The sequence below is a fragment of the Furipterus horrens genome, unplaced genomic scaffold (assembly GCF_987537825.1).
Source record: "Furipterus horrens unplaced genomic scaffold, mFurHor1.1.pri manual_scaffold_2, whole genome shotgun sequence".
NCBI lineage: Eukaryota > Metazoa > Chordata > Mammalia > Chiroptera > Furipteridae > Furipterus > Furipterus horrens.
In genome coordinates, this window is record NW_028327172.1 from 167,587,170 (window position 1) to 167,608,794 (window position 21,625).

At 37.4% G+C, this 21,625-nt stretch overlaps 1 protein-coding gene across 1 annotated transcript in view; it reads left to right on the plus strand.

The window, feature by feature from the left end:
• The first annotated feature begins 16,491 nt into the window (after positions 1-16,491).
• LOC150019896 (intraflagellar transport protein 46 homolog) overlaps positions 16,492-21,625 on the plus strand; it is a 41,318-nt gene continuing 36,184 nt past the window's right edge. The window contains exon 1 of the mRNA XM_090267378.1: positions 16,492-16,605. Within this exon, the coding sequence (XP_090123504.1) occupies positions 16,492-16,605 (114 nt within the window). The remainder of the gene's footprint in view (positions 16,606-21,625) is intronic.

Consider the following 21,625-nt stretch of genomic DNA (forward strand, 5'->3'; position numbering starts at 1 on the left):
GGGTCCTTACCATACAGGCCTTCTGGAAAAAGTGAGAAGATCAAACCACCAGAGACATCCAGAATACAGGGACTGAGAGCTATGTCATGTGTGGTTATCAGTGGGAGATAGCACCCTATTAAAGGACTGTTGATGAGTCTCTTAAAAACTAATAAAAACACTAAAGAGAAAAAGAGCCAGAATATGGGCTTACAACCAGATATTTCAGTGGTATCAATATCAGGAGATTTCTCTCCTGTTCCCTAAACATTTCCTTCCACCCTCCCTCCACTTCTCTAGGGGCCAGAATGAATAGGTAATTAACCAATAACAGGGGGAGAAAATAGAGGGAAGTAGCTCGAAGTGTAAGGAAGAGGAAATATTTGAATGGCCTGAGAGAGTGAAATTTTGATTTAGATCTAATTAAACAGTTTTATTAAATCAAAGATGAAGCTATTTTTTACACTTGAGAGTAACCAAAAAAAGGGAGGGAGGATGTGACTAAAATTTTATTTAAAGATGGGACTGACTGAACTAAATGGAATCAAAGGCAACTGTGTGAAAATAAATATTGTTTGTTATAATGTACCCCTACTGGGTCCAACTTGTTTGATAGGTCATTTACAAGATCAGCACCCAGTATAAACCTCTGAGGCATGACTGTGTGTGTGTGGTGGGACAGAATTAGAAAATCAGAGAAGAGGAAGGGTCTGAGAAGCCAGGAGGTCAGGATGTTGACTGGACCATCAACTTTGAGTTGTACTCCATCTGCAAGATGGTAAGGATTGTGGTAGGAATGAAAACAGTGAGCTTAACATCAAGGAAGCTGAGTGATCCCTGGAGGCTGACAGATGACAGCCAGAGGGATGTTGGGAGAAGCCTGTAAAAGCAAAATAAGTGGGTTTATTGATTAAATGCTGGAAGCTTCAGGAGGAGTATGCCAACTGTGTCTCTTGTCTTGGTTTTGAGTTGGGTTGAGAGACTTGAGAAGAAAGAGGAAGTATGTGGACAGTTAACGAGTTTGGAAAGAAATGATGAAAGAAGCCAACAAGTGTTGGTAATGGGAAGCAAGGATAAGGGACAAGTTCAAGGGTGGAGATAAGACTGAGGGGATAACAAGGGCAAGATCTGGAGAGGTCCCTGCAGAGGTGCCAATGATTTTATGGACAAAGGAAATTGGGGAAGAAGCAGGCAGCAAAGGGAAGTGGGAACAATGAAACTATTGACAGAGCTACTTGGTGCTATATTTTTTATTCTATATCTGATGCATTGGTGCCACCTAACTTGTCATATGAATAATGACCCCATCAAGTTGAAAAACCCAAATGCCAATGCTAAGAAGAAGTTGGGGTTTCTCTGACCAGTGCCTTTTTTTATTGTGAAATTCTTCAATTTGAAAAAGGGAATTTCCAGTGGAAATAATAGACTGTAAATTGTTTACTTGGCAAAACACCATTAGACTAAGCTAAGAACCTTGATACACAAGGATATGATTACAGAAGTTTACCTGCCAAGTATTTTCAGAATGAAATGATAGGGAAATTTTTCCTGACTTGCAGAGCAAAGAAAATATTCTAAAAGATACTGTATTATGTTTAAGGAATGAAAAAGTAGGAACAATGAACGAGTCAGCCAATTAAGGAATAAACTAGGTGGGAATCAAGCAAAAGACTAATTGAAATAGTTTTAAGTTGTTAGCCAAAAATTTACCCTTAATATTGGAACAAGTAGAAAAATATTTTTCAGGGCTGCTTTACTTAGATTTATTGTCCCCATTTTCCCTCCAGGATGTATTTAATGCTGAAAAGGGACAGAGAGAGAAAAAAAGAAAAAGGAGTGAGGAGTGATCATTAAAGCAGAAAAATACTTAGATAACATGTTATCAAATACATAGGAAGTTTATAAAAATTTGCTTCTGCTGTATTTTTAAGTTTTATTTTTTCCAATCAAGGTGCACTTATTGAATCTTGGTATTGCATCTAGCAATGTACCAAGTGCTGTGCATGATTTAGTAAAGGTATGGGCATGATTCTTACTTAGATGGAACTTACATTGTTAGGAAAACAAGACTAACCACATGAGATGTATCAAAGAGAGAATACAATATGTTTTTAATTAAATTAATTAAATATGATTATGCATACTGACAGACATGAAAGATAAGAGTCTCACAGTTAAAGAACTTATTAGAGTAAGTAATCTAATGAAGAATGCATCTTGCAAAATGCTATTTCATAACAACTGCAAAAAATTTGCTCTTGACCATATCTGCTAAGTTCACATTCTAACTCAAACACAGGTAGGCAATTCATCAGAATAGTTCCTAGAGTTTGTTCCATGGAACAGTATTATCCTGAGATGCCTTGAGAAAAAGAATTAGTGTGGTTAAACTTAAAAAATATAGCATACTGTGTCTCCTTCTTGGGGAATTGTAGTAACATTTGTAGATTAAAGGCTCTGAGAAAACCTGCAGCAAAGAACTCATGTTAAAACTGTACAGTCCTACAAATCCAAACTTTTTTTTGACTATCAAAGTGTCTTTACTTATAATCTCTGAACCCACTTTGGCAAATGCTGTGTTAAAGGACACACACGAGATACTCAGAATTTGGTGAATTGGAAAAACAAACAAAGTAAAACTAATTTGCACCTGGACAAGGGGTTTATTTACCAATATTCTAAATAAAAGCCAAGTCCCCATGGCTGAGCCTCAGCACAGAGTCATAGGAAATGAAAACACAAATACAACTCCAGGTGCTTTGAGAAATAATTTAGACCTTTAATGTGGGGAATTTATACAATACACCACATAGACGTCTTCCCAATGATTTTCTCTAAATATTCTTTCCATCCCCTAAGTGTCTACACTTACCCAGCCGTTCAAATATCAGTCCTGCTCTACCCACAAACATGTTTCTTCGACCATCCTGCTGCTCAACTCTCTCTGCTCCCTTCTCTACCCCTCCTCTTTTTACTATTACCTGTAGCAAGAAAAACATAAAGTATTAAGGAATTAACTGGACAAAAATACATAAGACCTTTTAAGATAATTTAAAATCATGGTAGGTAACAAACCAGAATACTGGCAATATAAATGGAAAGGTAGCCTGTATTCCTGGATAGAACAAAGTATTATTATAAAGATCTTAATTGTCTCTTAGGTAATTAATACATCCAGTGCAATTCTATCAAGTTTTTTTTTTTTTTTTTTTGAGAAATTTAACAAATGTATCCTGAAATTTGGAAAAATAAAGATCTACAAAAGTTGCTAAGCTGACACTGGAAAATATGGCATATAATAGGAATATTTAAAAGCTATGTTCCTGAAAATATTGAGAAACAAAGAGTGCAATGGACCAAAATATAGAAAACTATGTTTAATAGAAAGAATAAAGTCGATAAATGTTATATATGAGTATTTCTTTTAAAATAAAGGTAACTTCACAATCAACGGGGGAAAATATAGAATGCTTCCAAATGAATTTTGGGAAAGTAGCTCACTATCCCAAGAAAATATTGGATACCTGCCTCACAACATAAAAAGGTGAATCCCAGATGGATTAATGACATAATATGAAATAAAACCATAGAGATAATAGTTGAGAGTGTAGGAGAATATTTCTGTCATTTTTTGGAATTAAAAAAAGATATTTTAAAATAAGAGCCTAAAAGCACAAACTGCTGGGTAAAATGTTAATGGAATTGACCGTATGAGCTCTTCTGTGATGGACATTACAAAGTTCATAGACAAGAAGTGGGCTTATAGAGAGAGTGGAAGTCATCCACCAGGGTGGGGAAAGGGGGAGACAGATATTCTCTGGAGGAACAAAAAATATTCAGTATACTTCTTTTCCTCATTTTCCTTTGTTCTCATATATGTATGTGTCAATTTAATGTTGTTATTATGGAAATTTTAATATCTGGCTGATATTTTGACAATTCTGCTTATTTTTCAACAATTTGTGTTGCAGCTGGAGAGTATGCCAATGATATGAGCAGTTTAGTCAGCAGCTGAGATCAGATCTCAGCTCCATTACTTTGGAGTCACAAACCTTAGCTGTGTAGATTCAATAATTATATCATCAGTGTAAACCAAGAGCATTCAGTGCTCTTGAGAACAGGTTCTTTCTAAATAAGAGACTGACCTAATAACCAGGATGCCTCCTTATTTTTTGATGATTATGAAGGGGACCATGTGTTCTGCATTATCATTAGTCACTCACTCCCCGTAGCAGTGGATTAGTTTACAGTAATTAAAATGTCTATGTTTACTCTCCAGAACAGCATCTTTCAAGGGTGAGGCCACCTAGGATATCAAAATTGGTATTTGTAGAGGGAGGTTTCCTGTAGGCCTGATAAACCCTTTTCTGTCCATCTAAAACCTTTTCTCCCCCAGACTCAGAGTTTCTCTTCTCTTGATAGTACTGGAGGGATAAACTCTAGGAAATGCTGCCTTCCTGGCTCTCATTTGTCTGGTTCCAAGTGATCCCTTTTCTTCTGTTAAACCCTCCATCATTTTGGAAGCACACATGTTCTAAGCTGTGCAGTCTGGACAGAAATAGGGGTGTCCACAGTAATAAACAATGTGTCCTTGGCTTCGTTCTTCCCACTTATTCTAGGATCTCCTATCATCTTCTGCAGGCTCTCTGACTTATTGAAAATCTCCCGCCTTCTCTTCTGAAACTTCTAGGACCACTTATATGTATGCTCACGCATAAATTCTCACAACTTCCACTGACCTCTGAGGTCACTACTGCCCCAAAACTAATGCACTGAGAGTGCTGCCCCTTGCTCAAAAGCTGCCTGCCACCCACTGGCACCTCTAAGCCACAGGTCCACTTAGGATCATGCTGAGCTCATCTTATAAAACCCTGCTGCTTGACCTCTTCCGTAAAAGTTGACTTACTGCTGTCACCACTGTTACTTTGATATTGGCCATCTTTTATTACATCCTGGTTCTATGTTGTGCTGGGTCCCTGCTGCTCTTCACTGAATCCAGGTCACACACTGACTTGTACATCTGTGTCACACTCCTACCCTCTTTCCAAAGTAGCATGGCCTTATGCTTCTACCATTGCACACAGAGACTTACTTATGTGCCAAACAGCTCTCAAGTGTTTGACATGAGTCCCAGGGGTCTGGGGCAGGGAACAAATTCAAGAGCTCAGATATGAGTTCCCCTTCATGCCAAAGACTGATACATTGTTACTGAGCAAATTTGTCTTTATTCTCTTTTTTCTTAGGATGGGTTTTTGTTTTTGTTGTTTTTTTTCTAAAAGTTCTGTCTGAACAAGCCTGAATACTGGTTTAGGCTCAGCTGGGACCTCCCCATTCTCTATCTCCACCCCACCAATAAACACACAGATTCTGGCAAGTTGATAATTTTCTGGAAAACATTTTAAGGAGACTTCTGAATCACAATTTTGTTCATTCTGTCAGTTTTACTGGAAAAGCCCTGTGTTTTATTCCCATGTACCTTTCTAATCATATTTTTGTTTTCTGTTTTTTAAAGTAATATTACATCATAGTAATTCTTATGTAGTTACATAGTTTTTATAACAATTATTTCCAATAGCTACATAATATTTCATCAAATAACTGTAGCATACCAAACCTATTATTCTCTTTTTATGGACCTTTTGTATTGCTCTGTTGGTTGTGTGCTAGTCAGGATAGGCTAGGTTACATTATTTCAGGAAATGACCGCAAAATATAAATTGTCTAACAGAAAAAGGTTTATTTCTTGCTAACATAGTCATCTGTAGATCTAGATAGCTCTTCGGGGCATCTGTTCTCCATGCAGAGGCTTGGTTTGATGCTGTGGTTTTCCTCTCTGAATAAAAAGCTCCCACTATAATCACAGAGGTAGAAGAAGTGGGCTGGAGAGTTCACGTGGGCTTTCACTGCCATACCCGAGGAGTACCACACATTCACTCCCTTCACAGTCCATCAGTCAGAACTAGTCACTGGGCCCTCTCTGACTATGAGGGGACAGAGCACACAGGGAGCCAATAGATAAAGGGACCAAGCATGGAATGAACCAATGGACTAGGAGGCTGACCATGGGGGTGGGGTGGGGTGGGGTGTTATGGACTATTTGGTAAGTATTACTGTCTTTGCCACAGACTGTTTATATATAAGAATGCCTGGCCCTTTTCCAACTTTCATATTTGCACTTATTTTTCCAACTTTCATATCTTGGCTATTGTGAATAATGCTATAATGAACCTGAGGATATAGATATCTCTTCAAGATTTTGTTTTTCATTTCCTTCAGATATATATCCAGAAGTGAGATTGCTGAATAATATGGTAATTCTATTTATTTTACTTTTTTGAGAAACCCTCCATAGTGTTTTGCATAATGGCAGAACCAATTTACATTCCCACCAGCAGTGCACAAGGGGTCCCTTTTCTCCTCACCCTCGCCAACACTGGTAATCTTTTGTCTTTTTTGATAATAGCCATTCTAACAAGTGTAAGGCAGTATCTCATCATGGTTTTGATTTACATTTCCCTGATGATTAATGAGATCAATGGCGTTGAGCATCTTTTCATATACCTGTTGACCACTTGTATGTATCCTTTGGAAAAAATATTTATTTAATTCTTCTGCCCATTTTTAAATTGGATTTCTTTCTCTTTTTTTTTTTTTCTATTTTATTAGTTCTTTATATGCTTTGGATATCAGACTTATGATTTGCAAAAATTTTCTTCCACTCTGTAGGCTGCCTTTTCATTTTTTTGTTTGTTTCTTTTGGTGTGCTGAAGCTTTTTAGTTTAATGTAGTTCCACTGGTTTATTTTTGCTTTTGTTGCTTTTGGTGTATGTCACCATTTTTTACAATTTTAAACAGCAGTTGATATTTTTAAATAGCTTTTTAGGGTCCAAGGAGAAAAGAAAAAACAAGATAAGAAAGCAAGTTGGAATGTGGAGTATATATGTGTAGTGAATTCTATAGAGTACTTAATTCTAGGGTATTAATTTCTCTATGATTTTATGAAACCCTATTTATGGGAAATTGAGGTTAGGAATGATCACAAATGCCTTATTTCCTTAGATTCAATTCTAATTGGGGTCTTTATTTCCTTGTATGTATGAAATAAACAGCCTCTTTCCACATAATGGTGTTTAGTTGTTGCATTTTTTCTAAAGTTCCTTTTAAGAGGCCAAGGAAGGATAGAAGTGATACCAAAGCAAGGAAAACAACATTTGGTTATGTTTGGTATTACATGATGGAAAAGATTAATTGAAAATTAAGGGAAAACAAATGTAATTTTTTTTTCCAAAAAAAAATCTTATGGGCTGTGTGTTGTTGTTCTTGCTGTTGTTTAAACTTGAATAGTTAGATTTTTTTTCTAAATTATCACAGTACTATATACCATTGAGGAGAGTACTAAGTATTTCTTACATTCATTATCCCCTTTTTCTCAATAGAAGTCCAACTTTTAGTTGATCTCTTAGCCACTTAGCTAAAATACTCATTTGTAGCTAGGTGCAATGAGATGACTAAAATCTGTCCCATCATATGCAAGTGGGATTTCTGGTAAGTCACCTGGAAGGTGCTCAAATGCAATTTTTCCTTCCTCCATCCTATTGCTAGGAACATGGACATAATGGCTAGATATCCATCCCCACACTGGATTAGAAAATGAGGGCAACAGCTTAGGGATGGCAAGTGAGAAGTTAGAAGGAGCCTGAGTCTCTGGTGCTCTATATGCTTGGGGCTATTGACTTCTGGACTTCTTTTATGTGAAAGAGAAATGTCTAGCTCTCTTGAGTCAGTTTTTCTGATCTCTGACACACACAGGCAAACTTAAACTGATACAAATATTGGTAAAATATACAGAATAACCGATACAATTATTTTCTATATTTAACACACAAAAAGAGAATTGTATAAATAAAAGAGTGCACGGCAGAAAGATATTTTCAGTTTCTAAAAAGAAACTGAATTCAACTTGAGATGAATCAAAGGGCTACACATAAAAGCTATCAAGTTTTAGGACTTGAGAGTAGATAAAGACTTCTTAGGTAGAACAAAGAAAATAATAACTATAAAAAGAAAAATTGATATAAATTATATATCATCAAAATTTAAAACAGGCTCATCAATAGTCATTATAAAATGAAAACGAGTCACAGAATTTAAAAAGTATTTGCAAAATATGTATCTGACAAAGGACTTATATTTAGAATATATTTTAAAAACTCTCACAATTTTATAATTAAAAAATTAAGAACATGAGCAAGAGACTTGAGCTGATACTGCATAAAGAAAAATAATAAATAGGCATGAAGCACATAAAAATTGTTCAATATTATTAGTCATCACAGAAGTGAAAACAAAAACTACAATATGATACTGCTACCCAAACACTAGAATGGCTAAAATGAACAACACTGACAACACCAAGATTAGGGAAGGATGTGAAGCAACCAGAACTCTTGCACATTTTTGGTATGAGCGTAAAAAGATATAAACACTTCTGTAAGCCAAGGAGAGGGGCCTCGGGAGAAACCAATCTGCCAACACCTTCCTCTTGAACATCCAGCCTCCAGAAATATGGGGAAATAAATTTTTGTTGTTTAAGCCACCCAATCTGTGGCGTTTTCTTGCGCCACCACAGCCATGACAAAAAACTGTAAGATGACATACAGTTTGGTCTTATTTTTAAATCTAATCTGTCAGTCTCTGCCTTTTACTTGGAATGCTGACATCATCTAAATTTAACATAATTATTGATTTAGTTTTATTTATGTCTACATCTTGCTTTTATTTTTTGTTTTTTTTCTGAATTTTATAGTTACTAATAGTTTTTATTGCTAAGTAGTATTCCATTGCATTCAGCATGTAATAAATATAAATATGCATGAAAAATAAACAGGAAAATGTGAGCCACAGAAAAGACAAAAAATAGGTTATGATAAAAAATCATGTATTATTTTCAAATTATAATATTTTAAGTATAAGTTATTGATTATGTTGTCCCAACTTCTTTTCCCTTTGCTCCCCTCTGCCCAGTACCCCACTTTCCTCCAGCAATCCCACCCTCCTTAGTTAAAGTCAATGGGTCATGCATATAACTTCTTTGGCTTCACTCTTTCCTATATTATTCTTAACTCCCCCCTGTCTATTTTGTACCAACCGATTATGCTTCTTAATCTCTGCACCATATCCCCATTTCTCCCCCTCCCCCATCCCAGCTGATAACCCTCCAAATGATCCCCATACCTATGATTCTGTTCCTATTCTTGTTTGCTTAGCTTGTTTTTGTTTCTATTTTTTAGATTCAGTTGTTGATAGTTGTGAGTTTGTTGTCATTTGAAATTATAATTTTTTAATAAATATAGAAAACTATAGAGCTGTTAAGTTTTGCAACATCTTCTAGAAGTCCTCAAGATTTCCTGACTAGGATCATGTAGCAAGTTAGTGCCAAAACATGGATGAATCTTGGAAATACTAGTAATGTTAAATTTTGCATACATGTTTTTTTCCTAACACTTTAATGGTATTGTATAATAAGTTAAAAAGAAAATCAGTGCTATAAAATCCATTTTTATCCTATTGTTTCCAGCAGAAATTCCTCCAGAGAATCCTATTTGTGGACAGTGGTTCCAGAGTTGTTGTTGTGTTCCCCTAATTTTATAATAGGTCCTCCATTTCAATGCGAAGTTCAAAGGGTGTGGGACAGAAGGGTTTAGCTTACATCTTTCCTGACTCTCTGTTGTGCTTTAAACATTGTTTTTCCCCAGAATTCCTAATCCACATAGCAACTCACTGTAACTTTAAAGGTTTTAATTCAGATGTTTCAAGCACTCTCGGAATGGTTCTGTGGCCTTCTGATCTCAAAATAAAAAATAGATTTTAAAGTACAATACTCAATAAAGCAGTATGTTATAAATATTGAATTAAAGCTCAAGAAGTTCAGACATTGTCATATTTTTTAAAATGATTAATGATATGGGAAAATATTTATTATATAATATGAAAAAAAGAGCAACATACAGTTTAGTGTCTTAGGACAAGTCACTCAAATTTATCCAGTCATAATTTTCCCATGAAAAGAAAGTTTATGAAAATATGAAGTTAATATAGAAATATTTATTATTCTTTTACAACACAACCACTAAAAGTTCAGAAAAAAGAAAATTGCTCTAATTTTTTTTACTTAATCGGCACTGTACAATATCTAGATCTAGCTACAAATCTATTCCTCACTGGTGTCCTACTTTTTTTTTCTTTAGCAGTTCCGTGTAAGCACTATTTCTAAATCCGAAAAAGAAAGTTGTTTGTGCTAAATAATATGTTGCTGTGATAGGGTAAGTGTCAAAAAAAAGTAACTTCACATTAATTTTAATCAATTGAGATAAACTATGTTTTTTAATTTTATTTTAAAATGCTGGGTTTTTTTTGCCAACTTCTAAAAAAGGCCTCTGGATTTTTGTTATCATTGTTTTTGTTTTTGTTTATTTATTTATTTACTTATTTATTTACTTATATTGTTTTTCTATTACAGTCGTCCCACTTTTTCCCCCATTTCTCCCCCCCATCCAGCCCACCCCTTCTCCCACAGTCAATCCCCACCCCATTGTCCACGTCCAAGGGTTATTTATACTAGTTCCTTTACTAAACCCTTCCCCTACTTACCCACCTTCTCTCCCTTCCCCCATCCCCCCTGTTAACTGTTATTCTGTTCCTTGTTTACATGCCTCTGGTTCAATTTTGCTTATTTGTTTGTGCTGTTCATTAACCTCCTGTATTAGGTGATATCACATGGTATTTTTCTTTTGTTGCCTGGCTTATTTCACTAAGCATAATTCTCTCTAGTTCCATCCATGTTGTCGCAAATGGTAGGAGTTCCTTCTTTCTTTCTGCTGCATATCATTCCATTGTGTAAATGTACCACTGTTTTGTAATCCACTCATCTACAGATGGGCACTTAGGCTTTTTTTTTTTTTGGAAGCAGGTGTAGATTGTGGCACTGAAGAGGCTCTAGAGTCATACCGCCCTGGGTTTAAATACTGACTTAACTGTTTACTTGCTGGAAATCCTTGGCAAATTATTTAAACTCTTAAATTTAAATTACTTAAGCTTAAATTCTGAGATTATTCATATGTAAAATAGGGGTGATAACAACATTTTCTTCATAGGGTAAGTGTATGCAAAATACACTTATCATGAGTGGCACATGATAAGCTTTGAATAAATATCAACTTGTAAAATAATAGTGCCCAGGTATGCAACTTTATGAAGTTCTAGTTCAGCAGCTTCTAAAATGGGTCCCAATGAGCCCTGTTTCTTTTTATTTGTGCCCATGTGTAATAAATACCCTTCCCAGGAGTGTGGGCCTGCTTATAATTTTTAATGTAATGTGGAAAAAGTGATGGGATGTCTCTTCCAAAAGCAGGTCATAGAAGATGCTGACTTTTGTCTGGCATGGACTCTCTCCCACTTTTTCTTTTCACTTGCTCATTTTGATAAACCAAAGTGCCTTATTGTGAGCTGTCCTATGGAAAGGTCCCTGTTGTGAGAAACTAGATGTCCTCTGTTTGACAGTTAGTGAGGAACTGGAAGTCCAAGGGCCTGTCAGGAACTGAATCTTGCCAACAACCATGTAAGTAAAAGCTGGGAAGAGAACTCTTTTCTATTCAAGTCTTGAGACAGTTGAACCCCTCTGACACCTTTACTGGAACCTTGTGGGAGACACTGAGCCAAGGACTGACCTAGAAGTTGCATCTGAATTCCTGATCCATAGAAATTGTGACACAATGTGTACTAATTTACTCCACTAAGTTCTGGATCATTTGTTATGCAGTAATACATAACTCATAACATTTTGATACTAGATGTGTAATGCCATCGTAACAAATACTTAAAAATTTCAGAGGGGCTTTGGAACCAGGCAATGGGAGAAGGCTGGGAAGAGGTTGAGGAGCATGATAAAGGAAGCCCGAATTTGCCTTGAGCAAACTGGCAATAGAAATTAGGACCTTGAGGATGTAGCCTGTATGGGCTCAAAGAGAAGTGAGAAACATTTTATTGGAAACTGGAGGAAAGGAAATCCTTGTTATTTATTGGCAAAAATCATAACAATACTGTCATGTTCACTTATGTGGAAAGCAGAAAAATTGCCAAAATAACTTGGTAATCTAGCTAAGGAGATTTCCAAGAAGAGTGCTGCCTAGCATTTTCTTAGTGCTTATAATAAATGCAAGAGGAGCCCTGGCCGGTGTGACTCAGTGGACTGAGCTCCAGCCTGTGAACCAAAAGGTCACCATCTAGACTCCGAGTCAAGGCACATGCCTGGGTTGTGGGCCAGGTACCCAGTTGGGGGCATGTGAGAGGCACCCACACATTGATGTTTATCTCCCTCTCTCCCCCTCTCTCTAAAAATAAATACATAAAAAAAATTTTAAGTATATTTTATCGATTGTGTTTTTACAGCTGTCCCAATTTCTTTTCCCTTTGCTCCTGTCTTCTCAGTACCCTCCTTCCCTCCAGCAATCCCACCCCCATTAGTTCAGTCCACGGGTCATGCATATAAGTTCTTTGGCTTCACTCTTTCCTATATTATTCTTAACTTCCCCCTCTCTATTTTGTACCAACCAATTATGCTTCTTAGTCCCCTGCACCATTTCCCCATTTACCTCCCTTTCCCCTCCCAGCTGATAATCCTCCAAATGATCCCCATACCTATGATTCTGTTTCTATTCTGGTTTTCTTAGTTGGTTTTTGTTTCTATTTTTAGATTCAGTTGTTGATAGTCGTGAGTTTGTTGTCATTTTAATGTTCATAGTTTTTATCTTCTTTTTCTTAAATAAGTACCTTTAACTTTTCATATAATGATGGCTTGGTGATGATAAACTCCTTTAGCTTTACCTTGTCTGGGAAGCACTTTATCTGCCCTTCCATTCTAAATGATAGCTTTGCTGGATAGAGTAATCCTGGTTGTAGGTCCTTGCTTCTCATCACCTTGAATACTTCTTGCCAGTCCCTTCTTGCCTGCAAAGTTTCTTTTGAGAAATCAGCTAACAAACTTATAAGCACCCCTTTGTAGGTAACTCTCTGCTTTTCTCTTGCTGCTTTTAAGATTTTATCTTTCACATTTGGCATTTTAATGATGATGTGTCTTGGTGTGGTCCTCTTTGGGTCTAGCTTTTTTGGGATTCTGTGCTTCCTGGACTTGTATGTCTATTTTCTTTGCCAAATTTGGAAAGTTTTTCTTCAGTGTTTTTTCACATAAGTTTTCAATTTCTTGTTCTTTCTCTTCTTCTTCTGGCACCTCTATGATTCGGATGTTGGCACGTTTAAAGTTGTCCCAGAGTTTCCTACGCCTCTCCTAATTTGTTTCAATTCTTGTTTCCTCATTCTGTACTGGTTGACTATTTTTTTCTTCCTTATGTTCCAAATCATTGATTTGAACCCTGGTTTTCTTCTCTTCACCATTGTTTTTGTGTCGATATTCATTTCATTTAGCATAGCCTTTACTTTGTCCCTTATGCATTTTCCATACTTAAGCATATCTGTCAAGTCTGTGAACATCTTTATCACCAGTGTTTTGAACTTTGTGTCTGTTAGGTTGGCTATTTCCTCATTTGTTAAGTTGGCTATCCCTTCATCACTTAGTTCTCCAACTGGAACCTTGAGCCCTTCCCTCTTTTGGGCCATAGTTCTTTGTCTCCTTATCTTGACAGGCTCCTGTGTTTGTTTGCCTCTATGTGTTAGGTAAAGCTGTTACACCTGTTATGTTTAAGGGGAAGAGCTTTAGGTATTCATCAGTACAGGGTGACCATGTTGTTGTGCTGTGTGTGAGGGAGGGGTCTGGAAGGGCACAATGCCACTTGCTCAGCACTTGCCCCTTTTCCAGGCACTTCTCCTACTTCCATATGGGACTGGAACCTCTCTAGCTGTTTTCCTGGCGTTGTTCCCAGAGTAGGTGGGCCTATGGATGTTCTAGGACCATGGAGGCCCTTTAAACAAGCAGACTCTTCTGAGACACCAGAAGTTTTTTTCTCCACCCCAACCCCCACTGATTTGAACAGTCAAAAGCAATGGGGCTTTATTTTCCCTGGCTCTGGGATCGTTATCTGTGTGGTCTGGTCTGGGGATGAAAGCACTCTCCAGGTGTTCCTCTCCACTTTTTAAAACCTGTGACTGCACTTTCCACCAACCTGCCACTGCTGCTACTGCTGTCGCCACCACACCATGTCCTCTCTGCCTTGGCTCTGCCCATCCTACTTGTCTGGATGAGTACTTCTTCTTTATATCTTTATTGGACTTCCATGCAGCTCGATTTTCTGGAATTTCTGGTTGTCTCTAGTTCTGAGGTATTTGTATTCCTTCTTAGTTGTGGAGGGAGATGCAGCATGTCTATCTAGGCTGGAAGTCTAATAGATAAAATCTTTTAAAAATAACATTAAAATAAAATAAAATGCAAGAGGAAAGAGAGGAGCTGGGGTTAAGTCTGTTAAACAGAAAGAAGCCAACCTTGAGGGTTTTTGATTGTTCTCCTCTTTACTTGAGACAAAACAAAAACAAACCAACAAAAAATCTAAAATTAAGAAATGACTTCTGGGTACCATCAGGGAAATGTGGTCTAGAGATAAAGCCAAAAAAGTGACTGTGTAATATTTTGTTCAGACCTTGGAAGAACGAAAGGGCCTGATAGTTATTTGATCTAAAAAGGAGCTCTTTAAAGAGCTTAAGGAGCAGCTCACAAATCTTCTGAAACAATAGGGCCTGTGGGAAGCTTAGAATCTTGTCTCAGCCTTCTCAGCAGGAGCCCAGGATGGAAAAGAGCTGATCTAGAAGAGATATATGGCTGTGGCATTTGTGTAATGGTGTGAACCCCAGTGAGTTTCACAGAAGCCCACAAAGTTTTTGAGAAAACTATATCAACAGAAATACTGCTGGCTTGGACAGAAAGGAGACAGAGACAGGACGAAATGAAAAGAGGCACTGGGGATTCCAAAATTCTACTGGCAAAAAGCAGACTGAGAAAATAATTCAGCTACAAATAGGTGTTACCTTTCATGACTCAGAGGGCAGAGCAGTAGTCCAGACAGTGAAGCCAAGAGTCATGGAGACATATTCCTGGGCCTTGAAAACAAATGAAGGAACTTCCAACATAAACCCAGTTGAATTTCAGAGTTTCTATGGGCAGTGACTCCTTTGTGTGTCTCATTTTCCCCTTTTTGAGCAGAAGTAGTTTTACCAATTGCTCTATGCCTGCACAGCCATTGTTTTTGGGTGTGTATATGAAGTAAATAACCCCTTCTTTCTTTCACAGATTTACAAATTGAGAGGAATTGTACTCAAAGAAGCTATATTTAAGGAACTATACACAAAGAGACTCATCCACACCTGGCCTTAGTTAGGTGAGAAGACTATGGATTTTGACACTCATACCCACTGCCAAGATAGCTTTTCTCTTTTATATTCCCACTTACCTAAGCACTTGTTGAGTGCTGACCATCAACCAATCTCTGAATTATATGCAAGGCACTCAAAGTTAAATAAGACAGAGTTACTTACCTTGAGTCTGGTGGGAAAGATATACAGGTAAACCCAAATGGCATCATGGGGAAATAGTTACATACCCAGAATGAAATGGCCTCAGAATGATAACATCTAAATCAGGGAAGCCAGAGAAAGAGTCCTGATAAGGAGATACCTCAGATAAGTCCTAAAGGACAGGTAGCAGTTATTTGGGTAGAACTGTATAGCATTACCATTCTTGTATTTCAGAAATGGTTGGTTATCGGTAATTTAATATGGTCCAACTTAATAGGTTGGCGAGGAGTATTTTACACAAAGGCCTTTCAGTTGAATATGATAAATTGAACACACACAGATATATCAATAACTAGGAGTTTTTCTCCTAGGACAAATTAGTCATTCCTGCTTTTGTCCACTATATAAGTTACTAACTCAGTGGCTTGAGACATTCCCTCCCCAGACTTTGGAGAAGACAGGATAAGTTTTGTTCATCTTTATTATCACCACTTTGATGTTGACAGGAGACACCTGGGTACTTTCTATACACAAGCAGCACATTTGTCTAGGCAGGGAGAAAAGTTCCAAGGAAAAGTGGCCATCAGGTGGTAGCTGATGAATAGGTCATTCCAAAAATTCACTATATTATCACATGACATGATCATCAGCCAGCTCCCAATAATTCCATCCTTAGTATGATTGTGGGGAAGCTGAAGATGGATGAAGTATTGGTCATTGAGTTTCACCAGTTCTCGAGAACATGAATCAAAAATGAATTCTTACTAATATTTTTGGAGTGGCTTTATAAATTCATTTTTATTAATTATTTTGTATATTGATTCTTCACCCTTGGTGAGTTAACAGCTTGGTGTGACTTAAGAAAAATGTAATGAGCACACTTTTTGTTTGTTTGCTTGGGAGTAATTAAATAAAGGAAAATGTGTGGTTTCATTTAAAAAAAAAGTGAGCAAAAAATGTAAGAAACAAGAAGACATATATGCAACAAAAGGCGCCATGATAATAGAAATGTTTGGAGCCATTGGCCAAGGGGAGAAACGCTGTAGCTGCCTTGGTTCTCTGGGAGGAGAAATTCCCAGTGCCTCGAGGGATGAGCCCATAGATTTCAAGGTTGAATGAGGTCTCTCTTTTTCTCACCCAACTCCCCTTTTTAAAATTTTAACTTTATTTGGCCACTGTGCTCCATTCTAATGTTGTGACAGAAATGCTTGATGAACTGTCAACATTTGATTTGGCTCAAGCATCCTTGGATATCTTCCAGCCTGGAGATGGAAAGTCCTGGTTCTACCTGGCACTGGCCTCTGGTCACACTGGAAGTCACAGAGCAGAAGAGCCCAGCTCAAGGAAGGGATAAGAGCTGCTCAGGCCTGCTCTGAAGCCCAGCTGACAACCATGCCCCTCGTCCAGTCATGGTGGGACCTCCCCTTTAACAGATTGAAAATCTTCAAATTCCACTAAACTGACATTAAAGAAAATATTAAAAAGACAAAAACAGAGTAGAAAAGGAAGCTATGTAACAACGGACAAGTGGTAACTGACTTAATGGACTGGGGAAAGTAGAATCCTCTTTAAAAATTAAGAAAATTGTGAAGAGGGGTTATTCATTCCATAAAATCCCATTCAATAGATGTGAAACACAAATAAAAAAGACCCCCAACAAGGCACATCATCATGATATTTCTGAACCCTGAGTCAAATAGGAAACCTTTAAACTTCTCAGAGAGAAAATAAATGGGTTTTTTCTAAAGCTAGAGACCTGTGACTATAAACAGCAAGATATTTTAGTGTCCAGTTGGCCAGGCTCCATGCCTATTAACTAAAACCCTTGGCTATCTTTTGACTCCTGGTAAGTCAGACCTTTGTTTTGAGTTTCCTGGTCTGGGTCACTGGGTCTGCCTCAGCTGATTGTCTTGACTCACCTACTTGCCTTTCTACTCTCTACTCCAGTTCACCTCTCTGGACATGGCTTCTTATCCTCTTGGCTAAAGGATAATGCACTGGCCTGGATTATCCATCTTGATTCCTTTAAGACTGTCTGTGCTGTATGCTGCTCAAAGTAGGAATATCAGACTCGCTTGTTAATGTTGACTATTCTGTCTCACTTAAATTAATATTGTAGAAAAATTTCACCATGGGACATCATAATTGTTCATTTTCTCTCTCTCTCTCTTTTGGAAGTGGACACTTTCAGGTCTTGAATACCTATACTAACTTCAAAACACTACACAGACATAGATATAATCAGTAGTTTTTATTTTTTTATAAAAGACTTTACTCCTAACTGAATATTTAAGAGCAATACAAAATATTTAAAATGTGTTAATTAACCCTAGCTGATGTGGCTCAGTGGATTGAGCGTCGGCCTGCGAACCAAGTGTCGCTGGTTCGATTCCCAGTCAGGGCACATGACTAGGCTGCATGCCAGGTCCCCAGTTGGGGGTGCGAGTGAGAGGCAACCACACAGTGATGTTTCTCTCCCTCTCTTTCTCCTTTCCCCTCTCTCTAAAAATAAATAAATAAACAAAACAAACAAATAAATAAATTATTTTTAAAAATAAAATAAAATAAAATGTGTTAATTAACATATTTATGCAATGTGCACATGTTATTCAATGAAGATATGGTTTTATTTCCAAACAACAAAAAGTTCTGAATAGTATCAGGACAGATGAATACTCAGTAGCTGAGCTAATAATTTTACTATTATTAGGTAAGTGGTCTCATAATTTTCTATTTTACTGTACTTAGTGTATTCCCTCAATCCAGGTGACAGAGCACAAAATGCTTTATCTGTGCTACTCTTTCAGCCAAGTCATTAAACCATTCTGCCATGAAAACAGCATTATAGATCCCATTTACAGATAGTCAAGGACAAAGACTCCAATTTTGGAAGTTGAATCAAGGTTGAATAGCCCAAATGCAATGCTATTATACAGTTATCAAATCAGAGTCATACTATCTCTGGGGACAAATGAAATTCTCTTGAATTTTTAAACAAGAAACTGGAAAAAAAACCTCTTCTATTTAGCTAAATTTGTAAATCTCTTGTATGGTCTTGAATTGAATCATGCCTGCTCTACCACTTCTAAGGAAGGCACAGCAAAAACACCTCTTCCCTTTGTCTCTTGTGAGCAAAGGTAAGAGTGGACTCAATGCCAGCCCTGCACAAATAAAATCAGTGCAAGGAGATTCTGCTCACTGGCTGCAAAGCCCTGAAACAGGTAGAGTGCCTCAATGGGAGCAAGAAGGAAGTGATTCATCAGGAGCAATGATATTCTCAAAATGGTAGCTCCAAATATTAAAATGGAATAATTGGCAAGAGAGACATACACCTGATATTTTTGTAATGCCGATGAAAATATTTGTCTCCTCCTGTAATTCTAAACATAAGAACTCTACCAGAAATGCAAAGCAGTATGAGTGGCAGATGGCTGGTGTGGTGACAGCACAGTTTGTACACAGGGGTGAGCAAAAGTCAGTTTACAGTTGTTTGCATGGAAATGATACAAATAAATAATGCAATAATAAATAAATAATATGTGAGTAAACTCTGTTTTGCATACAACTGTAAACCTACTTTTGCCTACCCTGTGTGTGTGTGAGTATGCTTAAATTATGTTACAAATCCATAAACCTATAAAAAAATTAGAAAATATAAGCAAATAAATAAATAAAAAGTATGTCCTTACTAATAATAACAGGTGCTATGAAGGAAATGAACAAGAACAAAGCCTATTTTATGGCTTTACAATGCTCTCATTACTTAGGAAACTTGTCGTTCCATTCTAAGCACTTCTACTCACAATGCACTTTTATATCTTCACACTTTTGCTCAAGCACTTTCTTCTACCTGAGAAGTTAGTTTCTCTTATATTTGCAAGTATAAACACGACTTAATCTTCAAATTTCAGCACATTTTCCCTTGTTGATCCAGTAAGTCAGGCCTTCCTCTCTTGATCTGCTGTAAGGACTCTTGTTACATTTTGCCTGGTATTGTAGTTACTTCCCAGTAAGATGATGAGCAATTAATAGCATGGACTGTGTATTACTGATTTATGTTTCCCCAATAGTTCCATAAGTAGGAGCTCAGAAATGCTTGGCTGGAATTTCCAAGGTCACCGAGTTCAGATGACAGAACTCTGAGTTATAACTATGAGTAAGATTTGACCTCTCTCTCAATTTCCCATGGACATGCCCTCAACCTCCTCAAATAGGTGAGTCATATTTGCTGCTGATTCTTCAATTCAAAGTCTAGGATGAGAACATCAATGTGGTGTAGCAGACTATTAGAAATATATATTATGTGAGCTGGGATTAATTTGGTCACTGCGCACCTAGCCTAAGGCATACATGCATTATCAACAAGCTGCCTGTGACACAAATCAGACCCTAGAGCTCACAATGCCTGTCTACAGTGAAAGATAGCAGACATGGTTTGCATGCACATCCCTCTCGCTCTTTAAATCACCACTTTAGATACTCATGCTCGAAGCTGTCTCTGGTTCTGGTTCTGGTTCTGCGTTGGCTCCAACTGACTTCACAGGGGAACAATCTGACAGTGCTCACTTCCTGCTTGCATCATGTACTCCCTTCTTGCCTTCCAACCTTAAGTTACATGGCACAAATAAAATTCTCTTTCATAACTAAGCTAAGAACGTTTTACTCATATAACTAAGTTCTGGTTAACACAAGGAAGGAGATGAGGACTGTTAGGTCTGTGAAAAGACTGTTATCTTAATTCTCACCCAAATTGGAGAAGTGGATATTATTCATTCAGTTTTCTAGATGAAGAAACAAAATTGGCAAAGGTAAGTAGTTCGGCTAAGTTTACATGGCGCTTCAATGACAGAACTAGAATTTGATCTAGGTCTGTCTCTTAACTCATTATTATTTCCATACATCCTGTTGCCTCTCAAATACTGATGAGATAAATGACTCAAATTGAATGCATGGCTTTTTTTATTAGGATAAAGCAATTATCCAATTTAATAAAATTCAGATTTAAAGAGAACAAAATATAGATGTGAATGTGTGTATGTGCTTTCTTTAGCTCTGGCCACTGAGAAAGTCCAGGAGCTGCAACTGTCAAATAGCAATTCATACACCTGGGGTCCAGATACTGCTTTTTAAATATCATTCTTCACTATAAGGGGTGATCCATAAAAACCTGGAATTATCTTCTGGAGAGCAGGCCCGTTATAGTATACAGTATCCCCTCACTTATCACGGGTATTACATTCCAGACACCCCCATGAAGTAGGAACCTTACATTTATTCTACACTCTTAAACGTACGTAACTTTAACAACATACGTATACAGTATCGCAAAATCCCGCAATATAGCAAAAAATCCACAATAAATAATTAAATATGTTTTTAAAAATGCCGCGATACAGTGAGGCCACGATAAATGAACAGTAATATAGAGAGGGACTACTGTATAGGCTTCCCTCACTAGGTGAGAGTTTTAGGAACCCATCTGTATTAGTGTACCAGCTGGCGTTTTTGTGAAAGACTACATTTGGCTTCAGTGAATTATTTTTTTTGAAGATGCAACATGTTTGCCCATTTCATGATGGGTGAATTATGAGCACACCTGCCCACACTGCGCTGAGTGCTCAGCAGTTTTTGACCTAAAAAGGAATTACCCCCTGGATGTCTTTCCAATAAGAGTCTTGCAGATATAGAGACTGGTTTGTGGGTTATGTTGCATAAATTAACATGTGTGTTCTGTTTTCATAGGGCATAAGCCTATGATCTCATTACCTAAGTGATTGTACGTATAGGTCTCACTTAATCCTGTCTGCATTGCTGCCTCCTGAAACTCAATGGTTTGGCCAAACTAAGTGGCTGGGTTGGTGAAGCATGGGGTGGTCTGTGGCTTCACTTTAAAACTGGTTTCTCTTTTCTATCCTAAAGGCCTGGACAGAAAGGGCCCAGAGGTCTGGGTGGGGATGGGGGGGACCTAAAATATTCCCCTCAGCCCAAACTAAGTATAGTGGGCAAAAGGGTTTTGGACAGGTGTGACGTGTCTTGCACAACTTCCTCCAAAGAGCCCTTTTTTTCCCCCTTATATGGGACATTGAAAAATTAATCCCTGCCTTTTGTCATCTAGAGGTTATGGATTGAA